This window comes from Cricetulus griseus, chromosome 2, assembly GCF_003668045.3.
Source record: "Cricetulus griseus strain 17A/GY chromosome 2, alternate assembly CriGri-PICRH-1.0, whole genome shotgun sequence".
NCBI classification, from domain to species: Eukaryota; Metazoa; Chordata; class Mammalia; order Rodentia; family Cricetidae; genus Cricetulus; species Cricetulus griseus.
Window position 1 is genome coordinate 400,401,699 of NC_048595.1, and position 27,628 is coordinate 400,429,326.

Sequence of the window (27,628 nt, forward strand, 5' to 3'; positions counted from 1 at the left end):
CCTGGAAGTTCTTTCTTTATATATACTAAAGCAGTGTGTACTTAGTACTTACATGCACAGTGTATTTTCCTGAAAAAACAAAACAAAACAAAACAAAAAACCCAAAAACTAGGATACATGAAAAAAATTGTGTTCCTTTTTTTTAATGGTTGATTCATCCTATAGGTGTTGGAGCTTATGTTTCTCCTGATATGATGGTTGCAGAGTATTCGCTGAGAGAGAAATTGCCTGCAAATCAATACACATGGTCTTCTAGAGGCCCAAGGTAAGTACAAATAGTTCTTGGAAATAATACGTGAATTTGATTAAACCTTATACTGTTGGGAGAAGGAGCACTTGTAGATAAGAAGTAGTGACAGACTTGTTTTCAGCAAGTTTGATGTTAAAACTTTGGTGAGACATGCTTTACTTTTGTAAAAAATCACAGTAACATCTTATATTCATTTTGAAGTTATAATCTACTTTGAAAATTTTGGGTAAGACCTATAAGCAAGCAAATTCTGAATGACAAGTGTTTATTTTCTGACACCATCTGAACTTTTAGGCTGAGTATTCCATATGAGTTAATTAAGTAGTCCTCTACAAATGTGCTTATAGGCCAACCCAAACTAGACAGTTCCCTATTAAGACTTCAGGTGACAAACCTAAGCACAGAAAATATTTTTCCGAATTTTAAACATTTGTTGGTGCTTCATTAAAATCATTTTTAGAATCGCAATTTAAACATTTAAAGCTACTTTATGATTAACTATTTTACAAGGAAAGTGGGAAGTTAGTTTTTAAAAGAATTAAGTTTTAACTCTGTAGTTTCTCATTTTTCCAGTTGTTAAACACTTAGTGCTCATTGTGACTCTTAGTTGATATTACAGATTTTATGAACAAGAACATAAAAATTCTCCCTAAATCTTCACATCCATTTTATAATTTACAGGTGTCATTTTTGAAGAATATACTTTATTCTTGAGATAATACAATTCAAACACTGTTTTCTCTCAGTAATAGAATGTGAATGTTTTTAAAGATTAACTGACACTTAGCCTAATCATATTTCAGACAGGCTCTGAAAGCCCTATCCACAACACTTTCACTAGGAAGATAGGCACAATGCTCCTGCTTTCTGTGGAACTGAAATCAAATTGTCCTAGAATTCTTAGTCAGGAGTTAAAAAAAAAAAAATCACTCACTTGGGGGAAGAGTCATAATAGGATATCCAACAACCTCTGTGGGGAAACAGCATGCCCTTATAGCTTTACTTGGGAAAGAGACTAGAGTTGGGTGTGATTTTATAGATGGTAGGATAAGTGATCAGAGGTGCTTAATCTCTAGGCCCCACATAGTAGAGACAACTAAATCCTACATGTTGTCCTCTGACCTACACAGGCATGCTATGACTCCAGCAGATGCTTCTCCTTCCCATACCCTCTTCATCCTCTCAATCTCTCTCTCCTCTCCCCCTCCCCACACCACCTCTTTCTCACATACACACATACTCATGAATATGCCTACACACACATATAGTATGATTTTAAAATTCTTTAGTGTGGCTTTTAGAAAATTTAAATTACATATAAGGCCCATGTTACATTTCTGTTGGACAGAGTGGAAATTGTTTAGTATAGGCAAAAGAAATACCCTTATCAAGGAGTTCCAGCACTCAAATAGCTGACACCTTTGACTTTTTCACATAAACATAGATACATATACACAGAAATTTCACTTAAAAGGGAAATATAAGTGTGTGGTGAGAAATTACCTGTGTTTGGTCATTTTCTTTCCATTGCTGTCCCATAATACTACCTTTGTCTTTTCTTTCTTTTTTATTGTAATGACTGCAAATATTGTATCATTTTGGACTATAATTGTGACTTTTTAAATATTGTGCATATCCAGCCATTCTTATTCTATGTAAACCTCCCTGCTTTTTGTTTAGTGCTGATGGGGCCCTTGGTGTAAGCATCAGTGCACCAGGAGGTGCCATTGCTTCTGTGCCTAACTGGACATTGAGGGGGACTCAACTAATGAATGGAACATCAATGTCTTCCCCCAATGCCTGTGGGGGCATTGCCCTGGTACTTTCAGGTAAGAGTATTTACTGCTGTCTTCTTTATTGTAGACCATGTTTTCTGCAGTTCTCATGTTGAGAGCATGGATAGAATTGGTGATGTCCTGGACACAAAATAAGGTGTAAGGTAGAAAGTGATGCATGGGATAACAATCCTTTGAGTGGGTATTCAGCCATTCAGAAAATATAATTTATTGACTGCTATTAATGCTTATCAAATAATATTTTAGTTTTGGTGCTAAACCCATGGGTAGAACATCAAAAGTACTTTGCTGGTGTGGAGTTGATTGCAAAAGGCCGACTGTAAGTAAACAAACTCAGAATGTTTGTGCTACTTTACCAGGTGATGATGATGTGTAGTATTAAACTGGGTATCACTAGGTCACTTCTGCCTCAGGCTTCTGCCTCAAAAAGTATCCCTTTTTCCAAGTCTTACCTGCCACCGGCCTCTGTTGTTCACTCCTTTTCTGTCTCTTGTAACTTTCTTCTCTACCCAATTTGGATGAGCCACACTGGGGAGAAATATTCTGCCTCCATGCCCCATTCAGTGCTACATCACCTGCTAGGGTGAGTCAGACCTCAGAATAGATCCTGGTCTCTACTCATTTCTAGTCCTTCAAACTCACCAAACATTTCAAGGTTGCATGTCTTCTCTCTGAATAGTCAGCTATCTCTACCTGCAAATCCTTTCTGTCATGGTTTGGATCAGGAAACTGATGCATTCTACAACTCAACTCATCTACCACTCTAATGGATTCTCGTGGGCACGATTACAGCTGTCTTAGTAGTTTGCATCATAGCCTACCTGTTTGTTTTGTTTGCATATTACAATATTTTACTGATAACATGTTTGATGAGTTCTGGGAGGACAAAAATAGTGTAATATTCATCCTTTAACAGGCTGGCAGATTGTTGGTCATACCCTTCTATGTTCATACACTGAAATTGCCTGGTACCTAATCATTAAAGATTCGGAGCTATAGTGAGACCTGTTTGGTGACTTTGGTTTGCTTAAGTTCTCCTGGTGATTGTAACATATAATCTGGTTGAAAATTGCTGTCACCAACCATAGTGCTGAACCTACAATATTTTAGAGACAATGCTATTTGAATGCCCCTAACATGTCTGCGTCCATGTCCTATCTACATAACCTGCATTGATGGGACTGCAGATTGGCATGAAATCAATTTTTCTCCAAGTATAGTATTTATGGGATGCAAGCAATTTAAGTTAATTTTTAAGAAAACGTTCTGAAGTGAATGTTAAAAGGAGATATAGCAGAAGAGGGTACATGTTATCATCTTAGTGAAGGAGGTGTATTTCAACTAGTGAGTTCATTAACATTAATTTCCTGGTTTTGCTTTTTAATCTTAGGTCTGAAAGCAAATAATATTGACTATACTGTTCACTCAGTCAGAAGAGCTCTAGAAAATACTGCAATAAAAGCTGACAATATAGAAGTATTTGCCCAAGGACATGGAATTATTCAGGTATTGTTGCCTGTATACAAAACAATGATGATGCATCAAGATAATGTTGTAAAGATTGCTCTGTGACAATGATTCAGTCAGTCTAAGCTATAGACATGGCCATTGTAGAACTATAAGCAAAAGGGGTACAGAGTCACTTTGTGGCTGCACTGAAATAAAGGAACATTGAGGGCATGTATAGATTGGAAATTCAAAATGGTAAAAGTAAGCATTGGTCAGGCATAAGTTAGTGAGTGGCCTTGGATCACATGAGAACAACTGTTCAGAAAGAAGTGGAAAGTGATCAAGTCATGAGTAGAATGGTATTTTTTTAAGCATAGGTTTGCTGTCTTAGCCGTGGTGATTAGTTTGGAGAAGTGAATCTAGAAATTAGCTTTGCTACAGCTCTAATGAAATTGATTCATAATTTGTAATAAAATATTTTTCTTGACGTAGCCATTTATATTCTTTTAGGTTGACAAAGCCTATGACTACCTCGTTCAGAATACATCATTTGCTAACAGATTAGGTTTTACAGTTACAGTTGCAACTAACCGTGGCATCTACCTCCGAGATCCTGTTCAGGTGGCTGCTCCTTCAGATCATGGTGTTGGCATTGAGCCTGTATTTCCAGAGAACACAGGTGAGTAGTAGGCTGGCAATAAGCAGAAGCATTCATATTTGTGGCTTAAATGAACGGTAAATAAAAGAAGAAGGCTGCTGTCTACTGTCTAAAGCAGTGATTCTCAACCTTGCTGATTCTGTGACCCTTTAATACAGTTCATGTTGTGATGACCCACAACCATAAAATAATTTCGTTGCAACTTCCTAACTGTAATTTTCCTGTTGTAAAGAAATATAATGTAAACATCTGTTTTCCGATGGTCTTAGCTGACCCAAAGGGGTCCCAACCCACAGGTTGAGAACCAGTGCTCTAAGGAGAAGTTATAAATTAATAAGTGATTGTTTTAAAGTTTAATAGATTTCATGGGAAATATTAGTTCGGGATCCCAGTACCGTGGCAGTTCAGGCAGTAACAGTTTAACAGGCCTTCAGTGGCCTGTAGTTATGTTAAACTCGTAATAAAATTACAGATTACTTTTCTGTCCATATCTCATTTCTTCAGTAGAAGACAGAGCTTTAGGTTAATGTTAGAATTAGCTGGGGGACAGCGGGACACATAAACTGTAGCTCACCGGGGTATAATTAAAACTGTCATTATATATCTGGCAGTTTATTTTAGTGAGATGCTGTTCTCTGAATGCAGAAATATGAAACAACCACTAAACTCCTGTTCTTAAGGTTGTTGGGTGGGAATGCATACATATGAATCACAAAAGGATACTGAGATATATGGAAGATCCTATGCTTTTATTTAAGTTGTAATTTAGATGTCATGTCTAATACATTATATAGCTAACCAAGCTAAGTTGCAAAATTTTCTTAAGAGAACATAGAACTTTTAAAATGGTTCCCCAGAAAAGGGAAATGTTAATTTTAATTTTTTTTTTTTTTTAATGCCAGAAAACTCTGAAAAAATATCCCTTCAGCTTCATTTAGCTTTAACATCAAATTCATCTTGGGTTCAGTGCCCCAGCCATTTGGAACTCATGAATCAGTGTCGGCACATAAATATACGTGTGGATCCCAGGGGCTTAAGAGAAGGGTTGCATTATACAGAGGTATTATCATATTTGTGTTTTGTTTTGTTTTTCTTTTTTTCAATGTTTTAAGAGGTAAAAGTGAACAATTCCTGGTGTGTTTTCTTTCTCCTTAAAAAGCAACTATATATCTTTCCACTTGTCAGATTTTCTAGCTTTTTTGTGTTCATTTAAGCAGTTAGATCTATAGTGTTGCATCCTTCTGTGAAGAAGGTTAGGGAAGACATAGATAGCAAAGCTGTTTTGATCAGGCCTCTCTACTTTGTTAATTATACAAAAATCTGTAGTGTAGTTAGCTTTGTTATTTAGACAAAACATTTGGTAGCTGTAAGTAAACACAGTTAGTGTCCTAGCATCTTTCTACCTCCAGTGTATTTATAACACTAGTTTTAATTTGTAATAGAGAATAATTAAAATGTGGTTTGTTTGTTTTTTAATTTGATGCCTTATTGCCTATTAGTCTCAGTCATGGTTTGCTTATGTGATTGTTTGGACTTTCCGTTATTATGTGAACTAATGTCAGTAATGTGGCATTGAATTACCTGTAGGACCTTTAAATTTTAAGATTGGATTCTTCTGTGCTTACATTACACCTTTTATTTCCTGTTTTGCCACTTTGTTCATGGATGCTAAAACTTAACTGTTCTATCTTCAAGGTATGTGGCTATGATATAGCATCCCCCAATGCAGGTCCTCTATTCAGAGTTCCAATCACTGCAGTTATAGCAGCAAAGTAAGTAAGATGTTTAACTTATTATTACATATAAATTGTTAATGCCTATATGCGATATAATGTAGACTTTTGAAGGAATTGCAGCCCAGAAGCCAATAACCTAAGCTTGATCTTAGCTTAGGCTTGTTCCTAACTAGCTCTATAACTTAAATTAACTCATTTATATTAATCTCCTTTCTATCACGTGGCATTACTTCTCTTCCATCTTGCCCCTTCTATTTCCTCTCCTGGTGTCTCCTGTGTGCCTGGATTCTCTTCCTCTTCCTTTCTCTCCCTGGAAATCTTGCCTAGACCTCCTGCCTAGCAATTGGCTGTTCAGCTTTTTATCACACCAATTACAGCAAATACAGTTTCATACAGTGTGCAAATATCCCACAACAACTTTCAGTTTCCAGAATTATTTCATCCTTCCTGGAATCAGGGAACTCAAAGTTACTTTGTGCTTCAAATACAGCAGGGGCAGTCCTTAAGGATCAGGTTTACATTCCTTAAGAAGCCCACAATAACAGCTTACAATTACAGTCCCACATAGCTTCCTATCACTGACTGTACCAAACTGCACATTTTTAACCAGCTCCCTGCCCTGATACTCCTGGTTTCCTCAGTGTTAATGCATTTGTACTATTGGTTCCTTTGCCTCATTTGCCTGTCTGTTAAATCCCCAGACTTGTTTCTGGGCATTCCAGGTGAAGGGATTCCTTTTCTCTGCACATTAACACTTTTTACAAGCTCCTGGACAGTCTTTGTCTGATATGTGTAACGATAAGTCTTTCCGCTGGAGCTGCCTGAGCCTGAGTTTAGCCCTTTGCGTTATGGCCCCAAATAATACACAGAGGCTTATATTAGGTACAATGCTGCTGGCCAATCCCTAGGATTTCTTACTTGCTAGCTCAGTCTTAATTGTCAACCATAATTATAAGACTTAGGGAGAATGCAGGCCTTGCATCCTGTCTCTTGGTGGTTACATGGAGACTCCGCAGAAAAGAGAGCAGGAGGAAGTGGAAGCGAAAGAGAGAGATTTCTTTCTTCTCCCTGCTTATATTCTGAGTCTGGCTGCTATGTCACTTCCTGCCTGGATCTCTACTATACTTTTCAGAATCCTCCTTGACTCCAAGTCCCACCTATCTTGCTTCCTATTGGCCAACAGTACTTTATTTATTAACCAATAACACAAACATATACACAGAAGGACCTACCCCATCAGATGTGTTCAATTTTTTTTATTTAATTTATATCATTTGATTGTGAGTCCTCTGTGGGGGAAAGGGGTTGAGTTAATTATGCAATAGGCCTCAGCCAATGAGGTCTATAGCATAAAATTGAGGACATTAAATTTAATACATGGGAAAATTGCATCTTAGTTAAATTTTTCATTATACATTTTGTGTAAGTCCAATGGGAGTTTAGACAAGACTTTCAATAGCATGCAGTTTAGGAATTTCCCCCAGGCTCATTTTTAGGATCTAAGCCCTCTTCTGTTTTCCCTAATAATTACTTTCCAAAGCTTGCTGTATTAAGTGACTTTTCTCTCCCCATCACTTTTTATAGAGCAAAAGGTCATGTTTTGCTCATTGGTATATTTCTAGCTACAAATAACAGCACCTCATACATAGTACGTACTCATTTCTTGTTTGTAAAATTGAAGACAATGTGACTACAGCATGTATTTTATTTCCAGTATATATAGTTATACATTTGATGCTTAGGTTTCCTTGAATTCTTTTTTTTTTTTAAATAAATCCATTTTATTAACAAAACAAAACCAAAAAGATTAGTCCATTGTTAAAATAATTCATTTAAATACATATATTGTATTTATATTTTATTTCTCATTTTCTCTCTTTTCTAGTTCTCCCCACCCCAGTACTACATTTATAAAAAGACATTCCTTTCTCATGGTAGCCAAGTCTGCTTTCTTGGACATTATGTGTTTCTGTCAACACTGATGTCTACAGAAAAGTTCCAGCTAAAACTTTCCAGGTTCCCAGAGTGTATTTGTGCCACATCCCTCAAGAAACGCTTTGGCATGTGCCTTGTCGTTGTGTTTTGATCCTGTATGAGATGAGTAGGGTTTTTATCTGCCTATGGGTTGATGTCATGTTTGTATTTCCCAACACTCCTCCCCAAATAATGCATTCAGACGTGGTGTGCTGGATGATGCAGACACTTATGTATGCATAGCACTGGTGTTGTTACTTATGCTTTAGCAAAATCCTTGTACATCCAGATATTTCAAGGTACACTTATGTTTTAAATTTATAAGTGATCTTATTATTGTTTGAAATGGTGTTTCATATAGAGTTCAGTACTGAATTTATAACTATGAATAGAAATGACTGTACCATTTAACCTTATCATGTCTATGCAGTTTTCAGGTCTATTATTCTTTAGTTTCATAATAAATTTAGATAATTTTACCTTTCAAAATTCATGCATTAGAAAATCCTTATCTTTTTTTTATTTTTTAGTTTATATATATGTATATATTTATATTTATATAAAAAGAGCAATAATGGTTATTTTTTTAGCTTATATATGTATATATTTGTATTTATATAAAAAGAGCAATAATGGCAATATGTTATGCATCAATAGCAGCAAAGCTTTTCCAGGTTCTGTAGTCCTTTGAACAAAATTGTAGAGACATCCAGCACACTCCTTTTTTTTTTTTTCTCTCTTTTTATTATTATTAATTCAAGTTAGGGAACAGGCTTGTTTCACATGTACTTCCCCTTTCCCTCTCCCTCTCCCTCCCCTTACCCCCATTCCTTCTCCCCCACCTCCAATCTACCCCCCACCCCATCCACCCACCACTCCCCAGGCAGGGTAGGGCCCCCAAGTGGGGCTCCACCAAGTACACCAAATCTTCCTGCCAGAACACTCCATCTTTAAAAAAACAAAAAACAAACAAAAACAAAAAAACAAACAACAACAACAAAAAAGTAAAAAACAAAATCCCAGAAGACAGCACAGTTCTGTTACTCTTGTGGTACTTGGCACCATTTTTTTTTTTTTTTAATTAGTTTCTCAGTCATCATCTGGGAGGAAACCATTCTGAGCAACATCATTAAAAACAGCTCTGATAAAGCATGGTCACTACTGTGTATCATAAAGCAGGTCTACATATGAGTGAGTACATATCATGTTTGTCTTTTTGTGATTGGGTTACCTCGCTCAGAATGGTTTCTTCGAGTTCCATCCATTTTCCTGCAGATTTCAAGATTCCATTGTTTTTTTTTCTGCTCAGTAGTACTCCATTGTGTAAATGTACCACAATTTCTCTATCCATTCTTCGGTTGAGGGGCATCTAGGCTGCTTCCAGTTTCTGGCTATTAGGTTTCCTTGATTTCTTATGAAAGTAGTTTGTCTTTGGAGCATTTTGAAACTAAGCAGGGTTTAATTTACTATCTGTTTCACCTGTACATCTGTAAGACTATTACTGACACAAATATAATTTGATTTTAATATTAAGAAATCACTAGTTGAGAATCTGGTAATGAAAATCCTTTGAATTTTGGAAACTTCCTTTAAAAAAAAAAAAACCAGGAGACAGCATAAGGTTTTTTTTAGTATTTCTGTTATAAGGTGTAAAAGTAGGTGAGTAGAATCATCTGTGGGCTGCTGTCAAAGGTTATATCTGGTGCTGTGTTACAGAATGAGGTAGTAATGTGCTTACCATTTATCACGGACTTATTGCAAGCAAGCCCCAGAGTTTATTTCTAGCGCACTGGAGTCTTGCATATGTTAGATAGCATCTAGAGTACCAGTGAGTTTATTGTTTACATATAGCTTTACGCTTAGAGTATCATGTTTAATATATATATTTTTTTTTAATTTTTTTTTTTTTTACTTTTCAGAGTAAATGAGTCATCACATTATGATCTAGCCTTTACAGATGTACATTTTAAACCTGGTCAGATTCGAAGACATTTTGTTGAGGTTCCTGAGGGTGCGACTTGGGCTGGTAAGTAAAATTTGACTGTGACTTTTTTTTTTGTTAATCTATTTGAGAATTTGCACACTGGTAATAATGCATTCACTGTTGCTGTGCTGATTTCTTTCTGAGGGTTCTCAGGAGTTATTCCCAACTACTATCTTTTTGCACTCTATCTGTGCTGGGCCCTTAGTGGAAGACTTTTCTTGCTTGTAAAGGCCTTTTCTCCTATAGAATACCTTATCCAAACTCTGACCAACTTACTGAGAAATAGGTAGCATGAAATATCTTAACTGATACTGTTTATAAGAATAGACTATTATAAAGTACTTCCTCTATGTTAAGGTCAACCTTTGTATTCTTAAGAGTTTGGTGTACTGGGTGACAGAAATCTATTTGGGGCTGTAATTGTGAGTTGTCAGTGTGCACTATTTTAAGGCCAAGTTGTGGCATTGCATAATACTGCAGTATTTACATAGGGCCCTTGGGGTTATAGCTCAAGGCTCTGTTAAAATTCAGTAATAGTACTACAGAATAAAAATCTTACCCACAGAAATTACTCTTGTTTCTGCCCAGCCTTTGCAATTACTCAGTGTCTGTTTTCTTTAATTAAAAAGGAGGAGGGGGGAAACTTGACTAGTGATAAGTTAGTAAATATAATTTCCTTATGATTTATGTACTTGGTGTTGAAAATATGCAGGGGTTAGGGTGGAAGTTATTGTTATAAAACATTATTGAATGGTATAGAATGAACATGTTTCCACATCATTTCACAGTATTAGACTGCAAGTGTTCTGGTGGTTTCTATTTCAGATTATTCAAAATATTGTCAGAATGCCATATATGTACTTGTATTGATTGATTTCCCCTCTGTACCCTTGCTTTAGTACCCTTGAATTAGAACAAGTATTCTTTAATAATCTTCCCTCATGGTTTGGTTTACCTCTAGCCATGCAGTGCAGTAAAACTAAGCAGGTGTGGTTGTGATGATGATACTTTGGAGAAACTGTTAGGAATACATACAAGAGAAAAAGAATAGGAAGAGAATTTAGGTATAATAAATAGGGGTTGCTAAAATTATAATCCTTTTATTGGGAATTAGTTTGTTTTCTGATTAAAATGAGAGAAACGAGCAATTTTGAAAGCCCTGGTTTGGATAATAGTGTGTAGATCCAAAAGTATCTTTGTTCTTTCCTAGTGTCTGAAGTTAAGATTCTGTTCACCTAATAATGGTTTATTTCTTACAGAATATCATGTATACAAATACTCTGTTTTGAGGAAGCTTGTAGCTTTCATTCGAAAATACCATTTTAGGGATTGGAGAGAAACATGGTTAAGAGCACTCGCTGATCTTCCAGAGAGACCTGGATTTGATTCCCAGAACCCACATGGAGGCTCCTAACCATTTATAATTCCAGTTCCAGAGTAGCCAATGACCTCTTTAGGTCTCTGCAGGCACCAGACATGCACATGACATGAGGACAAACACCCATATACATCAAATAAAAATAAATCTAAAAAAAAATAGTAAAATATATAATTTTATTTTTATTTTTTATTATTCCCTAAGCAGGTAAAAGTTATTTTAAAAAGTTTGTGATCATTTTAATTCTTATCAGAATAAAATTTAATTTCTTTCTTCATTTTAGAAGTTACTGTGTGTTCATGTTCTTCTGAGGTATCAGCAAAGTTTGTTCTTCATGCAGTACAGCTTGTGAAGCAGAGAGCGTATCGAAGTCATGAATTTTATAAGTTTTGTTCCCTTCCAGAAAAAGGAACACTGATTGAAGCCTTTCCTGTCCTGGTAAGTTTATTTGACAGATTAAAATTCAGAGCACTTCCTTTTCTTTTGGTATGGGCTGTAGTATGCCTAGGGCATACTAGAGATTCATGTTTTGTTCATATCTATCAGTTGAGGTAGGATGATAGGTAGTTTAATGAAGAATACCAAAAACCAGGACTGGAGAGATGGCTTGGGGGTTTAATAGTACTTGCTGCTCTTGTAGAAGACTCTGCTTCACTTCATAACACCAACATGGCAGCTTACAACCATCTGTAACTCCAGTTCCAAGATATCTGATGCCCTCTTTGACCACCTTGCACTGGGCAAGCACCATATACAAGCAGAACACTCATATACATAAAATAAACAATGTTTAAAGAAAAGAGAACTGAAAACCAAGCCAGCATAGTGCTTAACTGTAATCCTAGCATTTGGAGGCAGAGTTAAGCAGATCTCTAACTGTTCAATACCTGCCTGATTTACATAGTGCGAATCTATGCTAGTAAATAAAATTTAAGCTGTGTTTAAGGAGTGAATTTTATGCCTTTATTCTCTCATTCTTAAAATGCTGTGTTGGAACCCAGATGATGTGCACCTAAGGCAAGTGCTCTACAGCTGAACTGTACCCCAACCAATATGCACATCTCTTTTAATTAAAATACTTCAAGGAAAAAAAAAAGTTCTAATCTTGTGCCTCTCTATAATTTGGACTTTCATTTACGCACATAGTACTGCAGATTTTTTTGTGATGTGAGACTTTTCTAGTTTCTAGTTACCTTACTAATGTCCTCCTTTTGAGAATCTGTGAAGTGGTTTGAATTACAGAGAAAACTATTGTCAGGTCTCAATTTTTCGCCCATATTAGGAATGACTGGTTCTACCATCATGGTAGGTGAATGTGCTCCTCTCCCTTTTCCTTTGGGTTTTCTCTTCCTAGTATCTCCTGTGTCTCTCTTAGTTTATATGGGGCAATGTTGACATTATTTGTCTCTTTAAATGTACTAGTACAGCAGTGCTAGGACACCCTTTTACATTTGTTTCTTAAGAGAAGGATATGACCGTAATTTGCTACTTCAGTTTCCAGGTGGCTGTGAAAACAAAATTCATTCCTGACTATTGAATATGCCCTATAAATTTTGTAACATTCCTTCACATAATTCATCTGAATTATCTTTTAATTGGTCCTAGGACTTTTTAATTATTAATTTACTGTGTGTGGTTTCTATAGCTGTCTTGTATCTTTTATGATTTAAAAAAGTGTTGGGTTATTAATAACTATTTAAATGCTTTACTTATATCCATCTGTGCAATTTTTATTTGTTGAACTACTAACATAAATAACAAAATCTTTAGTTTTATTTCTGCAAATAAAAATTTTATTTTGGAAAGGTAATATTTGGTGATATGAAGAATTACAAAACAGATTAATTCTTTAACATTATTATTTTTATTTGAAGGGTGGGAAAACAATTGAATTTTGTATTGCTCGTTGGTGGGCAAGTCTCAGTGATGTCAATATTGATTATACCATATCATTCCATGGGATAGTGTGTACTGCGCCACAGTTAAACATTGTAAGTATTATAACATTCTCACCCTTTTTAGCGTCATTTTTGTTATGAAAAATAATTTCTGTAGTAGATGTAAACCTTAATGGGGAACTAATCAATAAATCTGGATATATTTGTCCATGAGTATTTAAATATTTGTATTTCATAAACTTATTTAAGATATAAAATACTGTCTTAAAGTTTGAGAAATCAATTTTTAAATATCTTTTGTAGCATGCATCTGAAGGAATCAATCGTTTTGATGTCCAGTCCTCCTTAAAGTATGAAGATCTGGCTCCTTGCATTACTTTGAAGAGCTGGGTCCAAACACTGCGGTATCTGTCACTATTTTAAGAGTTACAAAAGCTGAATGTTAATGGGAAGGATGTGAGGTTTGGGGGGGCGGGGGTTGTTTGTTTTCTAATTTTTATCTATGTGATACTAGCAATAAAAAAATCCAGTTTGATTTTGCAGCCTAGGAATCCTCTTGGGTTTCCAAAAGGTGGATCAGCATTGCTTTCTGCCTTCACTGATCCCATCACCATTAGTGTCACTGTATGTTGACCATTTCACTTCTTGATATAAACAAATTAACAGTTGAGGCTGAGGCAGGAGAAGAACAAGTTCAAGTCTAGCCTGGATAAGTAAGTTAGTGAGACCCTGTCTCTTCTTAACCATATAATGTTCACTTTCCATGCATAAAACTCTCAGTTTAATCTCAGCTATGGCAACAAAGCAAGTTAACAGTATCCAATTTTTATTCTGTGAATACATGGTTCACTGTTGGTAAAAATTCAATACCAAAAAATCCCATTGACTGGTAGAAGAAATTTGTCTCCTGAGTACATGCCATAACTCCTTGTGGCAGGAGGCATTTCCAGTCTCAGTGTTCTGTCTGCTAATAATACCTTGGCAGTGTCATCTACTCAAGACAAGGACTAGCTATATCCCTAGCATATGATGTCACACATGCCACACCTATGTAGCAGCACCAATAGGTGAGGGTAGCAGGGAGTGTGTATGTCAGAGCTGTTCTTTAACTGTTGTTGGTAGTCAGCACCCAAGCGTTGGGATTTGACTATGCTAAGAGCTTTTTGGTAATATTTTAAAATATTTTTGATGATAAATAGATTATCTTTGTAATATTGCAGTGACTTAGTATGGGACATACATTAATTAAAATATTATATGGTTTACTGTAAATGCAGTTCCAGGAGTGATCTCTCACCTGGCACGTTTAGCTGCTTTCTCTGTATCATTAAATGAAGTCTTGAATTAATTCAGTGATACAGTTGCCTTATTATATTACAGCCCAGTAAGTGCAAAAACTAGACCTTTAGGATCAAGAGATATTTTGCCAAATAATCGCCAACTTTATGAGATGATTCTGACATACAACTTTCATCAGGTAAGGGTTTCCTAGTAAAATATACCTGTACAGTAAACTACCATTTTATATACTATGAAATCGCAGATGAAAAGATGTCGCTTGTCTTTGAGACTTAGTTTTTTTTATAGTTTATTGGAATTTTTTGTTGCTATGACAGAAACAACGGGAGAGGGGGGACAATAAACATAAAGGAAGGAATTGTTAATCTGCCACATTGTTTCAGAGGGTTTGCCCTGTGCTCACTGGGCTCTGTGTTCCTGGGCCTGTAGTTGGGCAATATGCCACAATGGCAGCCGGAAAATTAACAGAGGCAGCTCAACTCACAGAGAGAGGACAGGAAGAGAGGAGGGGACCAGAAACTAAAATTAGAGTGTGCCCATTGCCACCCAACTTCCTCCAACAAGGCCCTACCTCCTGGAATTTCAACTATCTCCCAAACAACACAGCATCACCAATTGGGTACCAAGCTTTCGGCGTATGTGGGAGATACTGTACATCCTGGCCACAACAATTCTACATCTGTAACACCTGGCCTGATTGCCCTCTTTGAAGAATCAGTGGTGAAAATAGAATCAGTAGTGAACGTAATTGAGACCATTGTAAATGTTGGATCCAGGGGATTACTTTATTGAAACGTAATGTAAATTTAGTCGTAATGTTACAGAATGGTAGATTTCAGTAAATTGTTAGATTCCAGTTTTATAAAGAAATTAGAGTATATATGTTGGAACTATATATTTGTTAGGAATGAGTGTGTTTCTGTGTGTGTGTGTAGGAGGAGCACTAGGTTTTCATTTTTAAAGTTTACAAAAGTTTATTTAATGCCAAGATAGTAGCTGTCCTATACTTTGAAAAAAAAATTATAAGAATGTATTTTGAATACTTTTTAATGAAAAAGTGTAATGGTATTATATAGTATATATAAACCATGTCAAGTAATTCTTCTTTTTTTTCAATAGCCTAAAAGTGGAGAAGTAACACCTAGTTGTCCACTTCTTTGTGAATTGTTATATGAGTCAGAATTTGACAGCCAACTGTGGATTATTTTTGACCAGAACAAAAGACAGATGGGCTCAGGCGATGCCTATCCACATCAGGTATAAGTTGTAAAAAGAATTAATAAATCCCAAATTTCTTGTTAAGGTAAACTGTGAAAAGTTTTTTAAGATATCATGATTTCTCATTCAATCTTTTTATACCTACAGAGATGTCTTGTGCTCTTGTAGTTATGAAGGAACAGACTTGACACAGTTTCTGCCGTGTACTAGAGAATGTTGCTTACAAGCACTGGCCAGCAGAGCATGTTTAGTGGAGGAGAAGGGACTGGAGCCAGGACTTTGCATGTGCTTGGCATGCACTCTACCATGAGATTAGGCCTCTAGTCCCAATATAGTGGTTTGTTAAATAATATTTCTCGCTCCTACACACTGCTTGTACCTATTTAAAGATGGATAGTGAATGAGGTGTGTGAGACTGGAAAGTGATCCCAGGTCTGAATGGAACTCTGGGGTTAGTAAGGCAGTAGCCTGGTGATTTCAGTTTATTAATACCTTCATACCTGAAATTGTACTGAGCGTTGAACTGCATGCCAGACTGTGTTTTCCACTGTCACTGAAGGAAAGCAAAGAATCTCTTGACATGTAACTATTTGGAAATTTCATCTCTAATTCAAATTGTGTTTGAAGAAATGGGATATTTTTCTTGAAATGCTCGTGATTTTTTGCTTAGTAATGAAAATCATTCATGGAAGTTTTTGCATTTGGTCATTTAAGGAATGATCCCAGTCTTCCACCCTCAACCAAGCAGCAGTCTCATCATTATAGAATGGAATGTTGGAAGGCACCTTTCAAATCTTCTCAGAATACACTGCTTCTGCAGAGTACAGCATCCCTGTTCCATGAGCATGTTAGCAAGGTTGAATGTAGTAGCTTTATATTCCTTGAACTCTACTGGCTGTTTTCCCTGCTTGTCATAAAGGGGTGTGACACTTCACAGTTAAAGTTCTAAGTTTACGTATATATGAATGTTTATTTTAGAAAATATACAAAAACTCAACTTGACTTTTTGACTATTACTTCATGTTTCTGATGACCCATGAACAAAAATGTTGTTTTTCTTAGTTGTATATATGTATTGATTATGTGAGTGTGTGCATATTCTGTGGTGGAAAGAACAAGGACATTGGGGTCAGACCTTGCCTGAGCTTCTTCATTCTTTGCTCTCTGTGACTCTGGGCAAGCCACTTGATATTCCTGATGCTCACTAGTCCCCTAGACATTTTTGTATAGACAATGTCTTGCACTTTGTACACATTCTGTAAATGAACTGTCTCTTTTATCCTCTTACTGTCTTTTGAGCTAAACTTACTCTTTCCAAATGTTTTCTTTTTTAGTATTCTTTGAAACTGGAGAAAGGAGATTATACAATTCGACTACAGATTCGTCATGAGCAAATCAGTGATTTGGATCGTCTTAAAGATCTTCCATTTATTGTTTCTCATAGGTTGTCTAATACCTTGAGCTTAGATATTCATGAAAATCATAGCCTTGCACTTCTAGGAAAGAAGAAATCAAGCAGTTTGACATTACCACCCAAATATAACCAGCCATTCTTTGTTACTTCCTTACCTGATGATAAGTAAGTGAAGATATTGCTGATAAATGACATTGTGGTTCATATGTTAGCCTAAATTTATAGTTTACTATCATTTTAGTCTGAAGTTATTTCTGAGTTTTATTTTTTGAAAATATGGACATGGGAAATGTTTCATTATGGAATTATTTTATGGTTTTCCTCTAAGTATTTTTGTGAAACTTTTTCTTTTGTTACTCTTTTCCCTTTTTAATTCTCTCATTAGAATACCTAAGGGGGCAGGACCCGGATGCTACCTTGCAGGCTCCTTGACATTGTCAAAGACTGAGCTTGGAAAGAAAGCTGTAAGTACTAGTGTTATACACTAAAAGTACCTGTTTAAAATTTCCTGTCCCTTTGAAGATGGGCTTTAAATGCCCTCAGGGAGGGCACAGGGTAATTGTTTTTCTTTTTCTTGAGCTGTTAGTAAAGTTGACTTAATATTTGGTGTCTTTTTTAATGTGTCGTTGAAAAATATTTTATGTTCTCTTCCACAAGCCTATACCTCATGTCCTGAATCTATCCCGACTTAGTACCTAATCTTCCTGAGATCCAGATCATAATTTGCTGAAATAAATGTAAAATTACAGCATACCCTATAATTTTGGTCAACATATTACAGAGATTGCAATGTCAGATTCTCTTTAACTGTTTATAAAAACCAATCTGAAGAATTTTTACTAATGGATATTGGCTTTCACATTTGTGAAAACTTGTTGAGGTCTTGTATAATTATGTGGGTAGATGTAAGATGTTTCTTTTGATATTGTGTTTTTTAGTTTCAAAAAGATGCTTTTGTTTCTAATTTAGAGATAACTGCTATTAAAGCCTTATAGGCATTTGTTTCAGGTTTTTCCATCTGTTTTCATTACAGATTTGTTACATAGAATGTTTTTGTGGATCTGTCACCCTTTATGACCTGTGGGTCTTTTTATTTTAAAACCAGTCAAAGTTGTCATTCTTACATCTTTGCATTTCTCATTAGCATAAGTTCATACAAAACTATTCAAGTCTGTTTAACCTGATACTGGGATCTATAAATGCTGTTGTCAGAATGAGCTCATCTCATTTATCTTGAAATTTATTTTTATTGTTTGTCATTGTTCCATCAAGGCCATATATTCACAGCTATTGAAGCATAATTTGGGGAGTTTGTGCTTAGAAAAAGTTGTTTACCTTAACATTTCTCAGGATGCATTTCGGTGTGTACTCCTTACACATACATACCTCAGTGTCATTTGAAGTAAATCAGCACTTGATACTGGACTTTGTTCTTGAACTGATTCAAGAAATCCTGATAACCAGGCGTTGTGCCGCATGACTTAATCCCAACACTCAGGAGGCAGAGGCAGGTAGATCTCTGACATACAGGCCAGCCTGGTCTACAAAGTGAGTTCTAGGACAACCAGGGCTGCACAGAAAAAAACCTGTCTACAAAAAGGAAAAAAAAAAAAAAAACAACTCTCAGATCTTACTATAGATTTACCTAGGTAGCTCCTTCTGTGGAACTGCAACTGAATTTCACCCAGATGATAGGTGGCTCATCTCAGAAGTCCACTTCTCATGAAAAATATAACAGAAAAAAAATTATTGACAGAAGTATTCTTATAACAATTCAGAAAATAGCACTTCCTGGCTATACTGTTAGAGAAAAATTTGAAATTATAAGTACATGGACTTGACTTTACCTAACTAACTATAGTTAGAAAGGTCATTTATAAGAAGATAACAATAATCTAAAGTTATTGAGTTAGTATAACTGTTATTGAGTTTTTTGTTTTAACTTTCCTCAGCAGTTTTACACTTCTTACATTTTGGTAGTTGGAAAGGAAGTGTGATTTTACTTCACTTTGCCTTTCATTGTAACCCTGAGTGTTGCGGGTTTTTGTTTTGTTTTGTTTTTAAAGAATACCATAGGCTTATGTGATGGTCATGACCTCCTGTATACAGTCAGATTCTGCAGACTGTCAGCTAAGCATAAGTGTTTTTTAAAATGTTTTAATGCTAATGGAGTTTGATCACTACATTTTTTAAATAAAATGCTGAAAAGAAGGTTTGCCTTAAAATGGCATATTTGAGTGCATTTTATTTTTAGAAATTGGTATGGCAGTGCTGCTTTCTTTAAAGCATGCCATTTTGGTCACAGATCTGACCCTTCTGAGTACTGTGACACATCCAGATAAAATGTTAAATTGGAAGAAAGTTAGGCAGAGGTGGTATCTCCATCCTGTGTAGATTATGCATGTTTTCTTACAGAATGTCGTTCTAACTCCCAGGGGCAGTCTGCAGCAAAACGACAAGGAAAATTTAAAAAGGTACTGATTGTCAGTTCTTAAAAACGATGTCTTAGAGCCTTATTTACATAGTAGTTAAACTTTTTTTCTCTCACTATTATAAATCTTTATTTTTAAAGAATCTCTCCCTTAGTTTCCTTTCTTTATATTCTGCATTATAGTTCTGTGAGTTAATACCTATGAGCAGAATTGGCATATTGCCTTTCTATAAAAGGTTTTTCAAACCATAACCCCTATTTTTCCAATGGTATGGACAATTTTTATTGCTTCTCTTTTCTTGCTATAGATAAGATGTCAAGTTGAAAAGTTTGAAGTTTGACATATCCAAAACCATAAAGAGATGAATGTGATAATATAGCAATAGAAACCAAAGTAATTATTTTAAAATCTAGGGCTGGCAAAAATGACTCAGTAGGTAAAGGTATCTACTGACAAGTCTGACAACCTGAATCTGATCTCTAAGACTCATATGATGGAAAGAGTTGTGATCTTAGCTCTGTATGTGTACCATGTCACTTGCCTGTATGCACACACACATACACACACACAAATAATATTTTTAAATGTAAGAAAAATATAAAAAATATGTTAAAGTCTAAAAGCTTTTTTAGAAGGTGGTTTTGTTAATTAACTAGTCCCAGCTCTTGCATCTATTCTAGTTATGGAAGGACAGATACAAAAAGGAGTGGTGGAAATAACAAATAAGAATGTCTAACTAAAAGTCGAGTCTAATAAAAATAAGACAGATTGGATTCTCTGAATGGTTCTATTTAGTTTCTTTTAGCATATGAGAGTAGTCTGTATTGACTGCTGGGGCCACATTTAACTTAAAGATATCTATTCCAAGTATAGAGAAAGGGACACACTTTTGAGGAAGAGCCACTGACATCATTAGCATTTCAGCGGTCTCTTTATGTAAGGAGTATTGCTGTGAGCGAATCAGTTGTGTTTTAAAGTACTGAAATGTCTTCCAAAGTGCCCTTGTTGTATATTGATATAAGCCCTGGTGAACCGTCAAGAATCATCTAGTTAAGGACCTGACGACCAGTATTTCTCAAGTGGACCCATTAGGTCCCATCTAAACATGTCTAATGGATCATAACCCAGCATTTAAAAAAAAAATCTTATTTTATGTATTGATGTGTGTTTCTTTGAGTTGCCATGAAGATAGCTTGAAAAGTTTCCCAGAAACTCACTAAAATAGGGCCCATTAGGGCACCATCTAAACATGTTTTGACCCATTAGGGCACCATCTAAACATGTCTAATGGATCATAACCCAGCATTTTTTAAAAAAAAAATCTTATTTTATGTATTGATGTGTGTTTCTTTGAGTTGCCATGAAGATAGCTTGAAAAGTTTCCCAGAAACTCACTAAAATAGGAAGGACATATCAACAGGAGTTTAAGCATTGCTTTTCTTCCACTTGTATTTTTTAGTTGGTCTGCAAAGTTTTGTTGAGCTGAGGTTGTGCAGGGTATGACAGGTAATACTGAAGAATGAGATTATTACTACTGGAGGCCGAATAAAGCTTGTGTAACAAATTTGGGAACTAGAGTTACTTCTGTCCATTCTTTCCTATCAGTACAAGTACATGGCACATTGCAGCTCTTGTATAAAAGACAAACATAAAGTTACAAAGAGAAAGCCTTATACAATAATTAGACACTTTTAATAAATTACAAAAGGAATCAATGATATTAATCTTTAAATTAGTTGAACCTGTATAAAGCCTTTAATTTAATAACTAAATGAATGCATTAAGCACCCACAAGAAATTGGGCCTTTTTAACCAGATCCAAATGATGCTGCAATTATGCTGCTCACTGAGCAGTTATTGGTTTTATGGGTAACAGTAAGTTTCTGAAAAATATTCTTCAGTTTGAACACTATTGAAATACTTTAAGGATTCGTTATAAAGTTTTTTCAACTTTAATACTAAGTTTCTCCTATGAGAACTGTTTATAACTTTTCTACTATGAATATTCTTCTTGACTATCCTTTTTTAAAACATGATCACAGTTATTCATGATTTAAGGTACAAAGTCATTATACTCTATTACATTAACCCTATATTAGTCCCTTAAGGAAGTGAGTTAGAAAAAAATGCTTATTAAAAAAAGGGTACTATCATAGTGACACAAATTAAAACAACCTCATTTTCCTTTTGATTAGGGTATTAAAGTACTGCATTTATACTTTTAATAATAGAAAATTCTTGTCATGAAGTGTTCTATGGGGTTTTACCCACATTTTAATTGTACTGGTTATTGATTTTTTTTCTAAAATCATAAACTTTTTACTCTTTCATTTTTAGTGATAGTTTAATTTTCTGTAATAGGGTTTCTTATTTTTATAGGTATTGTTTATTGTACATTAACATAGACTCATATTAAATTCTGTTTTCTGTCATCTGTAAAATAGTAATACAAAATGCCTTATCTTTGAAATTCAGAGGAGAAATTGCCTTTTGAAACAGGTTTTTCTACCTGGAAGTATTTCCCTCTTTCTAGCCTGGAAAGCTAAAGCGGGGGATACACATTTCTGTTAGAATGAATCAGACTCTCAAGCAGGTGGTGATGAGCAGTCTGTGTAACACAAGAAGAATTTGATTGTATGAAGAACTTGATTCCAAAGACAATATAGCCATATTTACCTAAGTAAATACTGGAGACTCCTTTTATCCTTCTTAGACTGTTGTGCTAAATACACAACACTGAAGCTGTTTAGTGAGAAATTGATACTAGGGTTTTGGCTCAGGTTTTTCAAATACCTTTTTGCTTTATCCAAGGCAATGCCCACCCAGGAAAGTGACCTTCAAGCAGTGGAGAAAAAACTTGAGCATGGTGGAGCATGCCCACAATTCTAGCATTGTCAGGGGTTGAGTGGAAGGACTCTGAGACAAAATCATGAATTCAGAGCCAGCCTGACTCCCATTGCAAGACTGGTCTCAAAAATAAAAGCAGAGGTAGTGTTGAGGAGAAAAGGATGGATAGGTTGCAGGGTCCTAAAGGAGCAAGCCCAACTGTAGACATTGTGTGAATCCTTGTACCTCAGCTCTGGCTCCCTTAATTCAGAAAGCATAACAGAGGGCTGCAAATGGATATCTATGGCTTCCTCCTTTCTGTTTTTCTGGCTTTGAATGAGTCATGAAAAGATAGTGGTTAATATTTTGTGTTGAAGTGACAGTGAAGCTGCAGCAGTAGTTCCTCAAACACTATATACCCTAGAATTCTGAGTGTCAGAATGTTGTTTAAATGGATGTGTTTATATGATATATATATATAAAAGTCCTATTTGGGGGAGTAGGATTTCTAAATACTTTTGACTCATGTTATTTCTGAAAGAATGTGAGAGGGCAGTATATAAAGTAAGATAAATTGTTTTTCAATGTTAGAAACTTAAGATGAGTGTAGATATAACTTAGCAGCAGTTCAATATAAACCTGAAAATAGAATTTGAAGAGTGGACTTAGTAAATAATGACTTAATTGAGGACAATCAGTTCCTTGCCAAAAACTAAGTTTAGCCATTTGGTTACATTTCCCAAGCAGTGTGTTTCTGTAGGATAGATTTGTATATCATAGATAAACTTAAGCTGTATTTCTTTGCTATCTTAAAAGTAGTACTTTCTCAAAGAACGGTAGCCTTGTTTCCCTGTTCTCTGTCTCTTCTTTGATGTTTTTGCCAGGACACTATTGTTGCCAAGATTATCAACAGGCTCCTTGCAGTTGATCATTCCATCCTTTTTTTAAAATTCACTTATTTATTCTGTGTGGGACGTGGTGGTGGTGGTGGTGGTGGTGGTGGGGTGTGTGTGTGTGTGTGTGTGTGTGTGTGGTGTGTGTGTGGTGTGTGTGTGTGTGTGTGTGTGTGTGTGTGTGTGTGTGTAGCCACAGTCAGTTCTCTCCTTGCAGTTGATCACTCCATCCTTTTTTTAAAATTCACTTATTCTGTGTGGGAAGTAGTGGGGTGTGTGTGTGTGTGTGTGTGTGTGTGTGTGTGTGTGTGTGTGTGTGTGTGTGTGTGTGTGTGTGTAGACATCTAGCCGCAGTCAGTTCTCTCCTTCCACAGGGTGGGCCCAGAAATCAAATTCAAATTATCATGCTCAGTCCCTTCACTGTTTCACTCATCTTGCCACCCCTGCTATTTCATTCTTCATGGTCTTCCTCAAGGTTTTCAAAACCCCAAATTCCATTTGTTTGTCCCAGTCTTAGAGCATCTTTGGCCAAAACAGGAGTGCCAGATCTAGTCTCTTCCAGTGTCTTTTCCCTGCTCATGTTATCCATGTCCTGACTTGAAGCACTATTGGAAATGTTGGCTCTGCCTTCAAAGAATATCTCAAATCTACTTTTTTTTTTTTTTTTTTTTTTGTTTCCACAGCCTGTTATTTAGTACAATGTAGGGATTCCTAGATTTGTTTTCTGCTAGTTTTCCCTTCTATGGTCTGTTCCTAAGACTTATATCATCAAGAGTTATAAAAATAAAAATAGAAGCCCAAACTTTAATACAACAAGTCATTAAAAACTAAAAAGTCTTTAACTACTGTCTTGCTCAAGGTACTTGATAAACTTCTTTATATATGTAAAATAGGATCTATATTTTTTTTACCATGTTTCTCCAAGTGCTACTCAGCATGTTTTATCAGTTTACATAATTGCTTCCATATACTGGTTCAGATTTTTGTTACTTGTTCAACTTCCACTCCAAATGCTAATTCCTGGGGTAGAGGGCACTTCTTTCTCTCTTCAGTTAGGTTATTCAGATTCATTCATGTTTGTCATTTAGATTCACTAACCTTTCCATAATTGCTTTGTTTGCATGGTTTCCCTATCTTACCCATAGACAGTCTGTTCTTTTATTGTTTCACTTTGTATGTGTCATATGTCACTATCAGAAACTACTTACTTGTGTGTTTATTTTTTGGCTAACTCTAGGTAGAACATGTATTTAGAAGTGCAGAAATGGTACTTTTCTATTATGCCCTCTTCCTAGGAGAAAAATATGTATTTTGTCTTTTTAGTTTTAACTTGTTTATTCCTCTGTTCAGATTTAATTGTGAAAGGACAGGATACACTGACCTTATTGTGTCAAGTGCAACTAAGAATGCTAAAGACACTAATAGGGAGAAATTCTTACCTCTTTTATTTTAAAGGGATGGATAAAAGCTTTTAAAGTTTGGGGGGTGGTGGAAATCCAGTAATTGTGGATTGGTATTTTTGATGCTTTTTGACCCTTCAGATCTGGAATACGGTATAATACAATTCAGGCACAACCTATATTACAATATTCTCAGCTGTTATAAAGATTTTAAAGTGTGTGAAATGAAGGATATGAACCTAAGGCTTTCTTTCACCTTCCTAGGATGTGATCCCTGTTCATTACTATCTAATTCCTCCACCAACAAAGACGAAGAATGGCAGCAAAGATAAAGAAAAGGATTCAGAAAAGGAGAAAGATTTGAAAGAAGAGTTTACTGAAGCATTGCGAGATCTTAAAATACAGTGGATGACGAAGTAGGTTGTTTTCAGTGGATTTCAAACCTCTGAGTCTTTCTCAAGTAATACTTTTGTGTGTATATGTTTAGACTTTAAACTGTTGACTTGATGATAGGATTGCAGGTTGTTAAACTCCTAAATTTATAATTATAGTTTCGATAATACATAATTTTTTATCTTAATTTTCTCCTGAAGAGAATTTTATTGGAGGGCATAAAAAAGAAAGTAACTTTTTCTTCTCTTAAAAAATCACCATTGCCTTTGTTATCTGTTCTCTCTGAGCATGTAGTGGTATGAATGATTATGTATCTTACTTTTCCAGTTAATTTTATTGTTGGGCACTTCCTGTGTCACTTAATAGTTTAAAGTTCCGTTTTTAGTGACTGTATAATTTACTGTCCTATGAATGCAGTATATTTAATAATTTATTTAGAGTATATGTTTATAGCTATTCTGTATAATTTTGTAATTACCCTTTCTATAATACAGTTTTAACTTTGTTTTCTTATCTGTTTGGTTGTAATTTTTTGAAACAGTGTTTCATTGATCCCAGACTGGTCTCAGTTCTCTAGTTGGGCAAGAATGTCCTTGAATTACTTACTGATCATCCTGTCTCCACCTCTCAAAGGCTGGAATAATAGTCTCTCTCTTCTCTTTTCTTTTTTTTTTTTTTTTTTGACTTTCATTTTTTATTCTCTTTTAAGATAATATTGACAAAATCGATTTTATCATTCTTTTTAAGTAAATAAGAAAGATTATGGGGATGAATATATTAGAAAGTTCAGGGCTTTTTAAATTAAACTTGGTTTTTCAGGAATATGATGTGAATATACTTTTTAATTTTTTTTGTTTTTTTTTATTTAAATTAGAAACAAAATTGTTTTACATGTCAATCCCAGTTCCCTCTCCCTCCCCTCCTCCCTGCCCCACCACTAACACCCTACCTATCCCATACCTTTTCTGCTCCCCAAGGAGGGTGAGGCCTTCCATAGGGGGTCTACAGAGTCTGTCATAGGGCTGGGATAGGGCCTAGGCCATCCCCCATGTGTCTAGGCTGAGAGGGAATATCCCCTCAATGTTGAATGAGCTCCCAAAGTCCATTCCTATGCTAGGGATAAATACTAATCTACTACAAGAGACAGGAGGCCTCAGAAATCCCATAGATTTCTGACACGCACATTCAGTCCCATGCTGGTTTCCCAGCTATCAGTCTGGGGACCAAGAGCTCTCCCTTGTTCAGGTCAGCTGTTCTGTGGCTTTCATCAACCTGGTATGGACCCCTATGCTCATCTGTCCTCCTTCTCCGCAACTGGATTTCAGTTCAGTTCATGGTTTAGCTGAAGGTGTCTGCTTCTACTTCCACCAGTTGCTGGATGAAGGCTATAGGATGGCATATAAGTTAGTCATCAATCTCATTATTAGGGGACGGCATTTAAGGTAGCCTCTCCTCTGTTTAGATGGTTAGTTGGTGTCATCCTTGTAGATCTCCAGACATTTCCCTAGTGCCTGATTTCTCTTTAAACCTATAATGGCTCCCTATATTATGGTATCTCTTATCTTGCTCTCCTCTATTCTTTTCCCAACTCAAATCTTCCTGCTCCCTCATGTCCTCCTCACTCCTCCTCTTGCCCCCTTCTCATTCTCCTAGCTCCCTCTCCCCTTCCCCCCATGCTCACAATTTGCTCAGGAGATCTTGGCACTTTCCCCTTCTCTGGGGCACCATGTATGTCTCTCTTAGAGTCCTCCTTGTTTCCTAGCTCCTCTGGCGGTGTGGATTGTAGACTGGTGATCCTTTGCTCTATGTCTAAAATCCATATATTAGTGTGTACATAATGTGTTTGACTGGGTTACCTCACTCAGAATGGTTTCTTCTAGTTCCATCCATTTGCTTGCCAATTTCAAGATTTCATTGTTTTTTTTTTTTTTTTTTTTTTTTTTAGCTGAGCAGTACTCCATTGTGTAAATGTACCACATTTTCTTCATCCATTCTTCTGTTGAGGGGCATCTATGTTGCTTCCAGATTCTGATTATTACAAATAATACTGCTATGAACATTTTGAACAGATGTTGGAATAATAGTCATACCAGCACACTCAGTCTAGTAGAGATATTTTTAAAATTTCTGTTAGATAAGTTATCTTGGTATGTTTCTCAAAATTGGTTTCTGCTGTGAATGTTATATCTAGACATGATGGAAAAAGCTGCTGTTGTTGGCAGTTGACCTGTTTAGAGATTAGCTATTGTTTCAGTTGAGTATGCCCTTTGCCCATTCTTCATTAGAATGCTAGACTTTTATTACCAGATTAAACTTTTTTAACATGAAAGCTTACTTAACCACTGCTTTCTCTCAGTTTATTCTTTGGCTTTTAACTCACTTTATTCTTTGTGGTTAAATCATTTGTTTTCTTTCCATTGTTGCTTTCTTTGACTTCTGGTTTTCTGGAGGAGTTCTCATTAGCAGAAATTTGTGGATATGTGGCCTGAGAGGGAACAAAAACCTTTATAATGTGAATAGAATTCAAAAGGGTTAAACCATTATGGATCAGTCCATATTCATATATGCTGTCCTGTCTAAACTGAGGGTGTTTTACCAGACATCAGTCAACCACGTCTGCCCTTGACCAG

The 27,628-nt window shown here is 35.8% G+C and overlaps 1 protein-coding gene across 4 annotated transcripts in view; it reads left to right on the plus strand.

Moving 5' to 3' along the window:
* Tpp2 (tripeptidyl peptidase 2) overlaps window positions 1-27,628 on the plus strand; it is a 68,917-nt gene that overhangs the window by 27,674 nt on the left and 13,615 nt on the right. For 3 of the 4 annotated variants that reach the window (XR_003481462.2, XM_027396795.2, XM_027396797.2), the window contains exons 10-25: window positions 166-265; window positions 1,931-2,079; window positions 3,437-3,552; window positions 4,006-4,174; window positions 5,056-5,213; window positions 5,849-5,925; window positions 9,783-9,889; window positions 11,509-11,663; window positions 13,100-13,216; window positions 13,427-13,527; window positions 14,504-14,600; window positions 15,542-15,679; window positions 16,975-17,219; window positions 17,440-17,518; window positions 19,490-19,528; window positions 24,870-25,021. Coding sequence is in view for 3 of the 4 variants with exons in the window: in XM_027396795.2 (XP_027252596.1) it covers window positions 166-265; window positions 1,931-2,079; window positions 3,437-3,552; window positions 4,006-4,174; window positions 5,056-5,213; window positions 5,849-5,925; window positions 9,783-9,889; window positions 11,509-11,663; window positions 13,100-13,216; window positions 13,427-13,527; window positions 14,504-14,600; window positions 15,542-15,679; window positions 16,975-17,219; window positions 17,440-17,518; window positions 19,490-19,528; window positions 24,870-25,021 (1,999 nt within the window). In the remaining variant the exon portion in view is untranslated. The remainder of the gene's footprint in view (window positions 1-165; window positions 266-1,930; window positions 2,080-3,436; window positions 3,553-4,005; window positions 4,175-5,055; window positions 5,214-5,848; window positions 5,926-9,782; window positions 9,890-11,508; window positions 11,664-13,099; window positions 13,217-13,426; window positions 13,528-14,503; window positions 14,601-15,541; window positions 15,680-16,974; window positions 17,220-17,439; window positions 17,519-19,489; window positions 19,529-24,869; window positions 25,022-27,628) is intronic. The other variant, XM_027396794.2, reaches the window with a different exon arrangement.